Below are 16,199 nucleotides of genomic sequence, written 5' to 3' on the forward strand. Positions count from 1 at the left end.
AATGAAAACTTGCTTCAAGGTCCAGTTGAGTTTAAGGGGTCTAGAGCAGGCCTTTCCAAGTCTGTTTCTTGAAAGCTACAACGCTGAAGGCTTTTGTCCAGATTCAGCTTAATAACCGGCTAATTATTTGAATCAGGTGTGCTAGACTAGGTTTGGAGTGAAAACCTACAGAACTGTCACTCACCAGGAACTGGTCTAGAGAGTAGCTCTCTGACCCTGGTCAAGGGAGAAGACCATGATTAGTTGAATACTTGAATCAGGTGTGTTAGTGATGGAAAAAAATGACTCCTCTATATTCTAAATCTATGCCTGCAGCACTTCAGCCTTGATATGATTGACAGCATATAGAAAAGCACAATCATAGAACATATAAATTGGTAAATAGAAAAGCACAAATATAACATTTCCCTCACATTCCATACTCTTATCACTTGTGTGATAATAATCATACCATTTTAATGTAAGCATTTAGATTTTAGCTTCTATATCATAATATTCTTAAAAATCCTTTAACCTGTCTCCTCCCCTTCATCGACACTGATTGAAGTGGATTTAACAACTGACATTACAGTTTTTTTCGATTGCTAAACGACAGTGGGCACAACTGGAGTCACATGTGCAAAACTCTAACCACAGTCTGCATTACCAACAGTCACCTGAGCTAAACAGTTCACATCACCTGCAAAACTCATTCCAAGCAACACAACTCTTAACACATGGCTCAAAACACGCTCAGTGCAGCCAAACACTATGCACAACCCTCACTGAGATAACACACACTGTCACTCAGAACACACTGAGAGTAAAAACACTAGCATCAAACACCAATACAGAAAATACAAACTTTTCATCTTTACAGTTTGAACAATTTAAGACTTCATACAAAGTAATATTTTCTTCAAAGAAAAGAGTGACATTCTTTCACATGATTTATTAAAATTCTTTAAGGTAAATGAAAATTAGCAGTTTGCTTCAATAGTCTGTAGTAATTTACGGAATTACAGTAATGAGAAAAAAAAGGTAGAAACTAAAAGTACATACTGTAATTAGAACAAATAATTGAGGGGCTAATACTGCCTCTCTCTAGCATCAGGCCACAGGTTTTCTTCAACATCACATCTAATGTTTTCTCTTGCCATGCACCTGGGGAAGAACCTTCTGGGGTGCCTTATCCATCTCTGGCAGTCCTCTGGACTCGTGTCCTCACATCCGGCACGCATGGCTTCCAAAAGAGACATTTGGTCATGTGGGTGGTGACCAAACACTTTCCACCTCCAGGCAGAGAAAAACTCCTCTATTGGGTTGAGGAAAGGTGAATATGCAGGCAGGTACAAAACCATAAATCTGTGATGTGCTGCAAACCAATCTGTGACAGCTGCAGAGTGGTGAAAAGCAACGTTATCGCAAACTATGACAAAAACTTGTGGGTTTCTTACTGGCTCCCCCTGATCTGCTGGCACTAGCTGAGCATAGAGCTGTTCTAGGAAAGCTATAAGCCTTTCTGTGTTGTATGGGCCAATGAGTGGTGTGTTGAGAAGCAAACCATCATTGGCCATTGCAGCACACATGGTGATATTTCCCCCCCTTTGGGCTGGAACCTCCACAGTGGCCCTATAACATTCCTTCCTCTGCGCCGTGTTTTGGCAAAGTTAAATCCAGCTTCATCGATAAATACAAAATTAATGTGGTCTTTCCAGTGCTTCCACCTCCATTACTCTCTGAAAAACAGTAAGTGCACAGTTTTACTGTAGAAATGCTAGTGTTTTTTTTACTGTAAATATTTTGTATAGCTGTGTACGTAACCTCAGACGTCTTACCTGGACATATTGGTATCTTTGCTCTTTTACCCGTTCACTGTTTCTCTCGAACGGTACAGTGTATAACTGTTTCATTGTAACTTGGTGTTTCTTTAGGACTCGAGCAATAGTTGTTGTGCTGACAGAATTAACATTTTCAAATATATCATTATCAGCCAGCACTCTATCTTGAATAGAGTTTTATTGCATTGCATTGTTGACAACAACCATGTCAACAATAGCATTTTCCTGCGCATCTGAAAATATTTTTCCTCTTCCCCCTGTTGGGGGCAGCCTTTGGGTCCTGTTGTAAAAATATATTTTACAGTCAAACTTACTGTAATATATATATGTGTAAATATTCTATAATTGCAATACAAAATAGATTCCTGTAATGTTTTCATTTACTGTAAGGATGTAACTCTCACCTGTTTGCATGATGGAAAATTCGCATTACAGATGCCACTGTGGATCTTTGCAGATTGGGTTGCACCCTCAACCCTGCCTCTCTCAATGAGAGACCATGGTTCACGACATGGTCTATAAGTGTAGCCCTTATTTAATCTGAAATAACAGCTCTTTGTCTTCTTTGTCTTCCTCCACACATCCGCCCTCTCCCTGCCACCTTTCTCCCTCCACGAACCCATCTTCCTTGTTCCATTTCCAAAATGAGTCTTTCTGAGCTCTCTCTCTCTCTCTATATATATATATATATATATATATATATATATATATATATATATATATATATACTGTATATGTGTGTGTGTTCACTAACAAGTCTAAAACAAGACACCTGCTTAGCCTTTCAGCTGAAATTGCAATCAGCAGTGTTTGAAAGGCACAAGGCTGAAATCTATTCCGTTTTGAATGTGTGGTTCACAGTGTTGACAGCAGTGTGTTAGCATTTGAACAAAGTGCTGTAAATCCACAGTGTTGTGCAGGTTGTGGTTAACGTCATGGGATAAGTGTGTAGAGTTTTGAAAACTGTGTTCAAGCAATGAAAAACGAACTAGAGTTTGGTCCACATGAACTGCTGCTGTGCAGACTGTAGTTAGAGTTTTGCACATGTGACTCCAGTTGTGTCCACTGTCGTTTAGCAATAAAAAAAAACTGTAATAAGGGACCATAGCTTTCACCTTGTCAGTCTATGTCATGGGAAAGAGCAGGTGTTTGTGATCTTTTGTATACTCAGTATATGACAGGCACTAATTTGCAATATAGCCTATGTCGGTGGCTTCGCTTTTATAACATACAAGGCTTAAGCAGACAGACAAGAAGAAGCACAGTGTGACCGCAGAGAAGATGCTGAGACAGGTAGACAGCACAAGAGGGAGGCAAATAAAATGACTAGAGCAGAGGCACAGTTATAGTGATGAGTTAGTTGTATCTCCAGTGGTGTTTTTACACATTGTATTTGTTTTAAACATGAGCTGGTTAAAATAGAGGAGGAGGGACATGTCCCGCCAGTCACTAGAATAGATATGGTTGAGAAATGCTGAACTGTACTGCCAATATTATTTGTCAGCACCTCTGCCTGTGACTATGTAGGGTGTGTGGAGATGGGTGGGGTGTGTGTATGGCTTGTGACCCGCCTGGGGGTTGTGAGTTGGCTCTTGTTGATAAAATGCCAGGGCCGAATTCTTGTCCCAGTGTGTGTGTGTGTGTGTGTGTGTGTGTGTGTGTGTGTGTGTGTGTGTGTGTGTGTTCGTTTGTGCTGGGAGAAGCTCTGCGTTTGGTGTTCATGTAGGTACTCTGGGAAGACTCCACTCTCTTTAGTCTCAGTTGGTAGAGCTTGATGCTTGCAACCCCAGGACTGTGGGTTCTATTCCCGCTGGGACCACCCATACCAAAAATGTATGTATACATGACTCTCTGTGTGTGTGTGTGTCTATAGCTGTAGTGTGCAGGAGACCAGTAAATCTCTCCGCTTCCCCCAAACAACCTATAACACACTACATTTCTAATGAAGACGATGATGATATGTATGATATGAAGTGTCTCTGGATAATGCGTTCACTGGAAAGTTCTTGCACAGAAAAAGCATGACAACCAGGAAATGTTGGCCTATACTGTGACCACAACGAGATGTATTACACCCCTGTCTCTGGGATAGTCACATAGCAACAGAGAAACCAGAAACAGTCACATAGCAACAGAGAAACCCGGGTGGGTCTCTGCGAGTTTTACCAGAAGCAGTGAAATATGATATAGAGGAGAAAATCAAACATGAGTAATGTGATACGAGGTTCCAAGCCCATCAAAGGTCACACACCAGTAGAGGGCAGAAACTTCTTATGAAGTTCAGAGTGCACTGCCACAGAGTGTGTTTTTTTTCCTCAAAAGTCTGTGCAGTCTGTCACCCTGTTAGATGTGCAGCAGAGAGTGTTGTTTACAGTTGACGAGGGACAGATTGTTGGTCACAGTGAAGTGACAGGGAAGGATGTTATGAGATGTACGCTGTCATCGTGTGACGAGCATGTGTTGAGTGATGTCTAGGTAGAGCAGAGCAGTCAATGTCTCGTTCTGTTTGGCATACCGTGTATTGTCACATTTACGCTGATTGTTGTGCACTGTAAAGGGATATCAGGGGAGCTTCAGTTTCACAGCAAAACTGAGAACTTTCAAGATGAACGTTTACTGGATACCCACAATCCTCCTCTCCCTCTGCCTCTCCAGTGCTGCCAACATGATAAGCTCCCACAACTGTAAAGGTAAGATCTGAGTCTGTTTAGGAGGGTGCAGTGTTATAGAATGTTCAGAGTATTGTGTAGAACAGATATAAATGTCTGTCAGGTAGAATAAGGAATCGTTTCAGCTCTAATTGTTACATTTCTATCTGAATGTTTCACCATTGGACTTTGTCATTTACGTTAATCTATATTCTCACTATCAACAAATGTCACATCAGGCAGGATCCATAGCACTACCAGAACATTCTGATAACTGGAACAAAAGCAAAAGGTGGACCAATCAAAGAGTTGCAGATCATTCAAGATTGTAATGCTTGCAGAGCTGCATGGTTTTTCAGGTGGGGATGCTAGTTGAAGTTGTTTGGATCTCTCCAATGCATTACTCAAACTACTGTAGTTAAACCCCTATTACAGATGTGGATATGCTTTTACATCTGTACTGCAGCTATATTATGAATAGAATAAGCAGGTGTATGTAATGCATTGAATTGGTTGTTTCCTCATTTTGATAGGACTTGCAGAAATGAATGGGCAGGGGTGACAGGGATGAAACTAAGTGACTCACATTTTCTATTCCACACAGTTCTGTGACTGCATCTCTCCACCACTTGATGATATCTCTTTCTTTCTCTGAACATGTTCAATGTGTGGGTTAAAACACTATGAAATTACAAATCATGAAATATGAATAATCCAGATTTGGGGCTAGGTAAAATATAGTGTACTGCAGGATTCAGCCTCAGAAACTATTTCCTTTGTGTGTGTTTTTTACATTTCCTACACAAGTCACAATAATGTCCTGACAACATAGGAAAACCAGATAATGTCCTGAATTTGTTGAAATGCTATTTTAGGCTAAAGGAGTTAGGGTAAATTGGATTTTGAATGGGAATACATTTTTACTCCCTAAAAAGTCTAGATATTTCACATTAAAAAATAAAAAAGCTGTGTGTACATGTGTGCACATGATCAAAGTGAAAAGCAATCTGAATCTTTTGAATCCCCTTGAGATTGCTGCCTGTAGCTTCATTGTTTGCTAGAGATGTCAGGTTTTCAGTTGTGATATTACCTTGTAGTTGGGATTTACATTCGGTTGTGAATTCAACATGAAACCCCCCCCCCCCAAAAAAAAAAGTTAGGTTGAAAAAAAAATACTAAATGCTCTTATGATCAGCAACACATTGCTCAGCAACACATTCAACGTCATCACTGTGTAAGGGCTATTGTAAGAGCTATTTGACCATGAAGGAGAGTGATGGAGTGCTGCATCAGATGACCTGGCCTCCACAATCACCTGACCCCAACCCAATTGAGATGGCTTGGGATGAGTTGGACCTCAGAGTGAAGGAAAAGCAGCCAACAAGTGCTCAGCATATGTGAGAACTCCTTCAAGTTTGTTGGTAAAGCATTCCTCATGAAGCTGGTTGAGAGAATGCTAAGAATGTTCAAAGCTGTCATCAAGTCGAAGGGTGGTTACTTTGTTTAACACTTTTTTGGTTATTACATGAGTTATATGTGTTATTTCATAGTTTTGATGTCTTCACTATTATTGCCATTACTGCCATTTGTGCTGCCGGTTTCTGGTGTCAGTTTCAGGAATGGCTGAAAAGCATAACATTAATCTAAAATTGACCCTAGAAATTAGTATTTAAAACATAACTGATGCATGGAGACAGTTTTATGCAACTACAACTACCACTGCATACATATACACAGCTCACCCTACTCGCTCTCCACCTCTTTCTGTGTGTTTGATCCTCAGTTCAGACAGAGTGTTCCCAGAGCGACTACATGAGCACCAAACCCAGAGCTCCACTCAGGGGGCCCAGGAAGAAGCAGGGGGTCCAGCATCCAATCCGAATGGGACGATACTGACCACAGTCATCCTCAGATCACAATCCTTCTCATACAAAAGCTAAACGAGAATTGAGCCTTAATTTGCCTTTGAGAGCTGACTGCTGAAACACACCAAGTTCTTTATGTAAGCCTGTTCTTTAAGTCACGTGGTATACATCTAATTGTACAACTGATTGTGTGTAAATAAAGATTGAGTTATCTTATAAATGTGAATCAAATAATTATAGTCTGATGTAATATGATCTTCTGGGAAACTATTGAGAATGGACTCTTGAAGTTGTGGGCAGCATACCCCCAACAACAACAAATAATACGAAATGAATGTTCATCTCTCATATCCCCATGCATACGGTAGTCAACGCGCACACACAAACACACACAGAGACAGGTTAAGCGTATAGACGCAGGGACACCCTCAGTGATACGTAGTGCGCGTGTGGCGTAGCTAGATGAAGACCCTAGTGAATGGGTCTCACATGAAACAGTGGTTTCCAAATACGAGGGGACTAAACCACATGCTCTCTCTCTCTGAGAGCCACTGTGGTTTTCATGTATGGGTCAACATAAGGGACTGTCCTACATTGAAACTGACACACTGAATTACAAATCCCTGCTTGTGCTTTAGGTCATGACCTTAATGTAAGGTACATCTCTCTATTTTCACTACGGAACACATTGTGTTAACGTGTGTAACTCGGCCGATAAGAAAACGATAGGAAAAAACTTCTGCAATGACAAAAAAAAAAAAAAAAAAAACACTGCATCATTTCCTGTTTAAGGTTCCCTTGGAGGTTGTTTTTTTGTGCCATTATGCACTTTTGTATGCATAAGAGGCACTCCTCCTCGATGTTGCACACCTTGCAGTTTCTATGTAGTTAGGGTAAACACACTGCAGCAGACTATGAGGCCTGTACAGGTTTCATTTCACAATGTAGTAGTGAGTATGTCCAAAATGGAAACCTTTTCTCTTTCTAGTGCACTACTTTTGACCAGGGAGTGCGCTATAGGGAATAGGGTGCCATTTGGAACGCATTCCGCAAAAAAAGTCTGAGGTTAACACAAGCTTAGGAGATCTCACACGTTTTATTCTTTGAGATATGATTCAGCTATCGTGAACCTTATGAATTATAAAGCCTTTTATGTGCTGTATGGGCTTTTTTTAAATGACATAAATGCTTCAAAATGACCAAGATTATCTCATAGAACAAAACGTATATGATCTCCTAAGCCTGTGTTGACCACAGACCTTATTTTTTGGCAATTACCCAAAAACTCCATACATTTTCCCATAGGCTCTGTCCAACGAACCATGGCTGAGTTAGTGCCTACAACAACAAAAAAACGCCATTAATATTGCTCTCAATGCGGGACGGCGGATGGCTATAGTGTAGCAGGGCCGTTAGGATGATCATGAAAGGATCATCTGCGTCGCTTCAGCCTTGACATGACTGACAGTCACGTGTGAGTGTATGATTGTTCTGGGGGAAATTCTGGGTTTGGTGTTTATGTAGTCACTCTGGGAAGACTCCACTCTCTTTAGTCTGAGTTGATGATCATTTACCAACAAATGTAGTAATGAATAATATCCTGTGTGGCCCAGTCGGTAGAGCATGATGCTTTGTATGTATGCATAACTGATAAAAGTGTCTGCTAAATGGCACATATTTTATTATTATTTTATGAAGACGTAAATGTAGAGAGGAAATAGGGTGAACTACAGTAGGTGTGTGTGTGGGTAAAGTCTACACCTGTTGCATGTGACAAATCAAATTTGATTTGACTTGTGTGTGTTTGCCTATAGTAGGAGTGGTATTTTTGAGTAAACTTTCCAGTGAGCGTCATTATCCAGAGTCACTTCACATCATACAAATAGATACCTTCATTCATTCCATCTATTTGTATGATGTGAAGTGACTCTGGATAATGACGCTCACTGGAAAGTTTGGCCTATACATTCGGCACAACGTGGTGTATGGTTATAGGATTTGGCGCATTGCACGTCTGTGATAATATAAGTGCAACATTATGTTAGTTTATCTGACTAACTGACTGACTGACTGTCTGTTGCAGGAGACAGTCACATAACCACAGACAAACCCCACGTTGTGCGATGGTTGTCACTGACAGGTGCTAGGTAGGCCTATGTAACAACCGCGTGATGAGTAACTCTGCCTGAGACCTGAGAGCTTGCATTAGCTCTAGCTCAGCAGGCTAACACAGTCTTGTGGGCAAGACCCAGGTTCGAACCCCGGTCACTCACATTGGTGCTGTAGCCCAGGTGGGTTTCTGCGAGTTCTACCAGAAGCAGTGAAAGATGATATAAAGTGAATCTACATAACAGTTCTGAGATAAGAAGGGCGAAATCAAACATGACTAATGCGATACGAGGTTCCAAGCCCTAACACACAGAGAAGTATCAAATTCAAAGGGCATCAAAGGTCACACACCGTTAGAGGGCGGATACTCTTGTGAAGTTCAGAGTGCACTGCCACAGAGTGCGGATGTTTTTTCCTTAAGAGTCTGTGCAGTCAGTCGCCCTGTTAGATGTGCAGCAGAGAGAGCGTTGCTTACAGTCAACGAGGGCCAGATTGTTGGTCACAGTGAAGTGACAGGGAAGGATGTTATGAGATGTACGCTGTCATCGTGTGACGAGCATGTGTTGAGTGATGTCTAGGTAGAGCAGAGCAGTCACTGTCTCGGTCTGGTTGGCATACAGTGTATCGTCTCATTTACCCTGATTGTTGTGCACTGTAAAGGGATACTAGGGGAGCTTCAATTTCACCACAAAACTGAGGACTTTCAAGATGAACGTTTACTGGATACCCACAATCCTCCTCTCCCTCTGCCTCTCCAGTGCTGCCAACATGATAAGCTCCCACAACTGTAAAGGTAAGACCTGGGCCTGCTTAAAAGCTCACATTCTATAGTAGTTATGACTGAAAACATGATGTATTATGTATACTAAGTACTATCCACCCAGATGTAATGTATGTACATGTAACATCAAAATAAAAACCTGGGGGGGATCGATATGGGCCAAAATTAATAAATAAAAAGCTCTGGGCCAGTTCAGGAACGTTATAAAATGTTCATTTACAAATGTATTATGTAGAATAGATATGAATGTCTGTCAGGCAGAATAGGGAATCGTTTCAGCTCTAATTGTTACATTTCTATCTGAATGTTTCACCATTGGACTTTGTCATTTACGTTAATCTATATTCTCAGTATCAACAAATGTCACATCAGGCAGGATCCATAGCACTACCAGAACATTCTGATAACTGGAACAAAAGCAAAAGGTGGACCAATCAAAGAGTTGCAGATCATTCAAGATTGCAATGCTTGCAGAGTTGCATGGTTTTATTAGATGTGGATGCTAGTTGCAGTGGTTTGAATTCCTCCAACGCTTTACTCAAACTACTGTAGTTAAACCCCTATTACAGATGTGGATATGCTTTTACATCTGTACTGCAGCTATATTATGAATAGAATAAGCAGGTGTATGTAATGCATTGAATTGGCTGTTTCCTCTTTTTGATAGGACTTGCAGAAATGAAACGGCAGGGGTGGGGGTGACAAGGATTCAACTAAATGACTCACATTTTCTATTCCACACAGTTACGGGACTGCCTCGCTCCACCACTTTTTGAAATCTCAGGCCACAACAGTTGTTTTGGAGAATGTTCAATGTGTGGGTTAAAATACTGTGAAATTATGCATGTGAATAATCCAAACATGAGAGTATAAAAAGACTAGGTAAGCCTCAGAAGCCATTTCCTGTGTGTGTGTGTGTGTGTGTGTGTGTGTGTGTGTGTGTGTGTGTGTGTGTGTGCGTGCATGCGCGCGTGCGTGTGTGCTCGCGTGCGTGCGTGCGTGCGTGCGCGTTTTACTATACTTGTGAGTTCCAAAAGTCCTCAGAAGTTTACACCCCATTGCACTCACCAAATCTTGCTGTGTCAGATCAGTGATTTCTTCAAGGAAAGACGGAGGGAAGTATTTAAACAGAGCCCTTGTCTACTTCCCCCTGATATAACGCACACAACTGACGGCCTCTGTTTGACTTTTGACCTTCCCTCACCAGACAAGCTTAGAACGTTCCATGTGGTCCGTGTGTCTGTCAACGGCACTGCATCGGTCAGCTGCCCCAACCTGACAGGCAAGGACCAGGAGGAAATGAGATTCCACCTTTACTTGGGCTTGGTCGAGGTTGGCAACCACACTCACGACAGTGCTCACAACCACAACTCCACAGAGACCGTGAGTCCTGTTGGGGAGGGTCTGGGGCTGAGGGTGAACGAACAGGACCATACGGTCAGTTTTGTCCTCTCTGGAATGACCACGGAGCGCGCTGGGGTCTATACCTGTGAGGGGCAACCCATGTACCCACCTCCCATTGAGAAAGTACAAGACGAGACTCAGACTGTGGTCCTGGTTGAAGGTATGTTTACTTCAAAATGAACTAATCTATTGCAAGCACACACAAATTCACATGCATGCGCGCAGGCATGCATGCACGCACAGTAGTTCAAAATGCTATATCTTGATTTGAAGGAATATACACTGAGTGTACAAAACATTAGGAACACCTGCTCTTTCCATGACAAAGACCGATCAGGTAAATCCAGGTGAAAGCTATGGTCCCTTAATGATGTCACCTGTTAAATCCACATCAATCAGTGTAGATAAAGGGGAGGAGACCAGTTAAAGAAGGATTTTTAAGCCTTGAGACAATTGAGATATGGATTGTGTATATTTGCCAATCAGAGGGTGAATGGGCAAGACAAAGATTTAAGTGCATTTAGACAGAATATGGTAGTGGGTGCCAGACACATCGGTTTGAGTGTGTCAAGAACTGCAACGCTGCTGCGTTTTTCATGCTCAACAGTTTTCCGTGTGTATCAAGAATGTTCCACCACCCAAAGGTCATTCAATTAACTTGACACAACTGTGGGAAGCGTTGGAGTCAACATGGGCCAATATCCCTATGGAACGCTTTCGACACAATGTAGAGTCCATGCTCCGACGAATTTAGGCTGTTCTGAGTGCAAAAGGGGATGCATCTCAATATTAGGAAGGTGTTCCTAATGTTTTATGCATTTAGTGTATATTCTAATGATGTACTTGTGCTTAAAGGCCAAACGGGCCAGTTTCCTGGACCTAGATCATCTTATTTATTTGACTTAAAAAGCACTTTCAGTGTAAAAACTCAAGTACCCCAGGAGTATACTTCATCTGGATCTGTAAAACTACCCCTTGAAGTTTAAAACTTACATCTCTCTCTCTCTGATTGGTTGGTCAGCATACCAGTGCCAGGCAGGAAAGCCTGTGGGATGTGTAGGCTCTAGAGTGGATGGTGTCCCTGTTTGGGCATGGGTGCTGGGGTTCTGGATCACCATCATCTATGGCCTGGCTGTCACTGTCATCGCCTTTGTCATCTGGGTAAGTGGCATCTCGCTTCCTTTACTCAGAGAGATGGTAACTTGTCTTACATCCATGAGGTGCTGCCTCCTGAGATAAAAAAATATATAAGTAATCTCTCAAGCCTTGGCATACATTCAATGCATAATGAACTATTTAGTCCAAGAATGTAATATAGAATACAGGACCAGTCAAAAGTCATCACACCTACTCACCTACTCATTTTTGTTACTATTTTCTGCATTGTAGATTAATTGTGAAAACATCAAAACTATGAAATAACACATATGGAATCATGTAGTAACCAAAAAAAGTTTTAAAAAAAATCTAAATATATTTTATATTTGAGATTCTTCAAAGTAGCCACCCTTTGCCTTGATGACAGGTTTGCATAGTCTTGGCATTCTCTCAGCCAGCTTCACCTGGAATGCTTTTCCAACTGTCTTGAAGGAGTTCCCACATGTGCTGAGCACTTGCTGGCTGCTTTTCCTTCACTCTGCGGTCCAACTCATCCCAAACCATCTCAATTGGGATGAGGTCAGGTGATTGTGGAGGCCAGGTCATCTGATGCAGGACTCCATCACTCTAATTCTTGGTCAAATAGCCTTTACATCGCCCAGAGGAGTGTTTTGGGTCATTGTCCTGTGAATTTTCCCACAAAGTGCAAACCAGATGGAATGGCGTATCGCTGCTGAATGCTGTAGTAGCCATGCTGGTTAAGTGTGCCTTGAATTCTAAATAAATCACTGACAGTGTCACCAGAAAAACACCCCCATACCATCACACCTCCTCCATGCTTCACGGTGGGAACCACACATGCTGGAATCATCCGTTCACTTACTCTACGTTTCACAGACACGGCGGTTGGAACCAAAATTCTCAAATTTGGACTCCTCAGACCAAAGGACAGATTTCCACCGGTCTAATGTCCTCATGTTTCTTGGCCCGAGCAAATCTCTTCTTCTTATTGGTGTCCTTTAGTAGTGGTTTCTTTGCAGCAATTCGACCATGAAGGCCTGATACGCGCAGTCTCCTCTGAACAGATGATGTTGAGATGTGTCTATTACTTGAACTCTGTGAAGCATTAATTTGGACTGCAATCTGAGGTGCAGTTAACTCTAATGAACTTATCCTCTGCAGCAGAGGTAACTCTTGGTCTTCCTTTCCTTTGGCAGTCCTCATGAGAGCCAGTTTCATCATAGCGCTTGATGGTTTTTGCAACTGCACTTGAAGAAACTTTCAAAGTTCTTGACATCTTCTGAATTTACTGACCTTCATGTCTTAAAGTAATGATGGACTGTAATTTCTCTTTGCTTATTTGAGCTGTTCTTGCCATAATATGGACTTGGTCTTTTACCAAATAGGGCTATCTTTTGTATACCACCCCTACCTTGTCACAACACAACTGATTGGCTCAAACGCATTAAGAAGGAAAGACATTTCACATATTAACTTTTAACAAGGCACACCTGTTAATTGAAATGCATTCCAGGTGACTTCCGCATGAAGCTGGTTGAGAGAATGCCAAGAGTGTGCAACGCTGTCATCATGGCAAAGGGTAGCTACTTTGAAGAATCTCCAATATAAAATATATTTAGATTTATTTAACACTTTTTTGGTTACTACATGATTCCATATGTGTTATTTCATAGTTTTGATGTCTTCACTATTCACTATCTTCACTATTATTCTACAATGTAGAAAATAAAGACAAACCCTTGAATGAGTAGGTGTGTCCAAACTTTTGACTGGTACTGTATGTATTGAAAACACAAGTGATACATGGAGACAGATTTATGCAACTACCACAGCATACATATACAGAGCTCACCCTACTCACTCTCCACCTCTTTCTGTGAATTTGATCCTCAGCTCAGACTGAGGAGAGTGAAGTGTTCCCAGAGCGACTACATGAACATCAAACCCAAAGCTCCACTCTGGGGGCCCAGGAAGAAGCAGGGGGTCCGGCATCCAATCCGAATGGGACGATACTGATCAGTCATCCTCAGACAAAAGCAACACGAGAGTCGAGCCTTTATTGGCCCTTGAGGGCTGACTGGAGAAACAGACAAAGCTCTTTATGTAAATACAAAAGCTAGCTCTTCAAATTATGTGGTGTACATCTAATTGTTCATCTGATTGTGTGTAAATAAAGAGAGTTGTCTTAGAAATGTTAATCAAATAATTATAGTCTGATGTAATATGATCTTCTGGGAAACTATTGAGAATGGACTCTTGAAGTTGTGGGCAGCATACTATATAAGAAAATATCCCCATGCATACTGTAGAGAACGAACACACGCCAACACACACAATTTGGTTATGCGTACAGTCACAGGGATATCCTCTTTGATTTGTAGTGGGTGTGTAGGAAGACCCTAGCTCTGTGGTGAATGGGTCTCACAGGAAACAGTGGTTCCCGAATATGAGGGGACTGAACCACATTTTAACACACTCTCTCTGAGAGCCACTGATTGTCATGTACAGTATATGTATCAAAATAAGGGACTATCTTACATTGAAACTGGCATACTGAATTATTAAATCCCTGCTTGTCCTTTTAATGGACTAATTCTTTGTTACTGTACTTAAGTTTTTTTTTTTAAATGTATACCTTTATTTAACTAGGCAAGTCAGTTAAGAACAAATTCTTATTTTCAATGACAGCCTAGGAGCAGTGGGTTTAACTGCCTGTTCAGGGGCAGAACGACAGATTTGTACCTCGTCAGCTCGGGGATTTGAACTTGCAACCTTCAGGTTACTAGTCCAACGCTCTAACCACTAGGCTACCCTGCTGGTGGTTCTGGTGGTTCAAATCGAGCATTCCGCAGTTACAGGCCTCTCTCAACTGTTTCAGTGTATTGCAATATTGTCACGACTTCCGCCGAAGACGGTCCCTCTCCTTGTTAGGGTGGTGTTCGGTGGTCGAGGTCACCGACCTTCTAGCCATCATTGATCCATTTTTCATTTTCCATTGGTTTTCTCTTGTCTTCCTACACACCTGGTTCCAATCCCATCAATTACATGTTGTGTATTTAACCTTCTGTTTGTCCTTGTCTGAGATTGTTTGTTGTATGTAGGTGTTTATTGTTATTCTGGTGTGCGATGGTTTTTGCACCCTCTATTTGTTATTTTGTTTACTTTGGTTTTCGGAGGTTTTGATTTTTGTTAAACAGCTCCGTTTTTACCAAGTTCATTCTCCTGCGCCTGACTTCCCTGCCACCAGCATGCACCACATTACAAATATTTTAGTTGTAACCATTGTTTAACCAGATTTTTATAGAACAACTTACAACTCGTCCTTTAAGGGTTAACTTAAGTAACTCAGCCACGAGGAAACGTTAAAATACAAAAAAAACTGCTGTAATGACAAAAAAAAAAAAAAAAACACACCTAGCATCACTTCCTGTCTACTGTTTCCTTGGAGGCTTGTGTTTTGTGCCATTGTGCACTAGAGTATGCGTAAGAGGGACTGCACCCTGATGTTGCACACCTTGTAGTTTCTATGTAGATAGGGCAAACGCATTAAACCAACAGACTATTACATTTTTCTTTTTACCTTTATTTAACCAGGAAAAGCCCATTGAGACCCAGACTCTTTCTCAAGGGAGACCTGGCCAAGAAGGCAGCAACAATCAATACATTACATAATTAAAACATACAACAATACAATACAACATGATCCAGCCTAAATAAAAGCATTTACACTCCTCTGTAACAGAGTCTCCCATCAATATTTTAAATTAATTCAGTGGCACTAACATATCTAGATGAAACATGGATTGTAGACTATTCAATGCGTCTGGTGCACAACAAGAGAATGCTATCTTGCCTAATACTGTGAATGTCCTGGGGACTTTAAGTAGCAACCACCTAGCAGACCGGGTATGGTAACTGCTGGTGGAGAAGGAGACCAGACTACAGAGGTAAAGAGGGAGTTTAGGGCTTTGTAGATGAACACATGCAAATGTATCTTTCTGCGCATATAAAGTGAGGTCCAATCTAACATTTTGTACAATGTGCAATGGTGGGTGAGTGACTTGGCATTTGTAATAAAGCGCAAGGATGCATGATAAACAGTCCAGTCTCTGTAAGACGGAGGAGGTTGCATGCATATACAACAAGTCACCATAATCAATTACAGCGAGAGGGCTGTACAGGCTATGAGGTGTACAGGTTTCATGTCGCAATGAAACAGTAGCTACATACCAAACTGCACCCTTTTCTCTTTATAGTGCACAATTGTAATATTATATACTACATATACTGTATACTACAGTGCATTCGTGAAGTATTCAGACCCCTTGACTTTTTCCAAATTTTGTTACATTACAGCCTTACTCTAAAATGGATTAAATTGTCGCCCCCCCCCCCCCCCCCCCCCCCCATCAATCTACATACAGTACAATACCCTGTAATGACAAAGCAAAAA

At 41.4% G+C, this 16,199-nt stretch overlaps 1 protein-coding gene across 1 annotated transcript; it reads left to right on the forward strand.

The window, feature by feature from the left end:
* The first annotated feature begins 8,381 nt into the window (after positions 1–8,381).
* si:dkey-1h24.6 (T-cell-specific surface glycoprotein CD28) lies at positions 8,382–13,938 on the forward strand. Its single transcript, XM_021571503.2, has 4 exons — positions 8,382–9,235; positions 10,431–10,787; positions 11,649–11,788; positions 13,640–13,938. The coding sequence occupies exons 1-4, from the start codon at positions 9,151–9,153 to the stop codon at positions 13,760–13,762; spliced, it is 705 nt and encodes a 234-aa protein (XP_021427178.1). The 5' UTR covers positions 8,382–9,150; the 3' UTR covers positions 13,763–13,938.
* The last annotated feature ends 2,261 nt before the right edge of the window (positions 13,939–16,199 follow it).

The sequence above is a fragment of the Oncorhynchus mykiss genome, chromosome 18 (genome assembly GCF_013265735.2).
Source record: "Oncorhynchus mykiss isolate Arlee chromosome 18, USDA_OmykA_1.1, whole genome shotgun sequence".
Classification (NCBI taxonomy): Eukaryota; Metazoa; Chordata; class Actinopteri; order Salmoniformes; family Salmonidae; genus Oncorhynchus; species Oncorhynchus mykiss.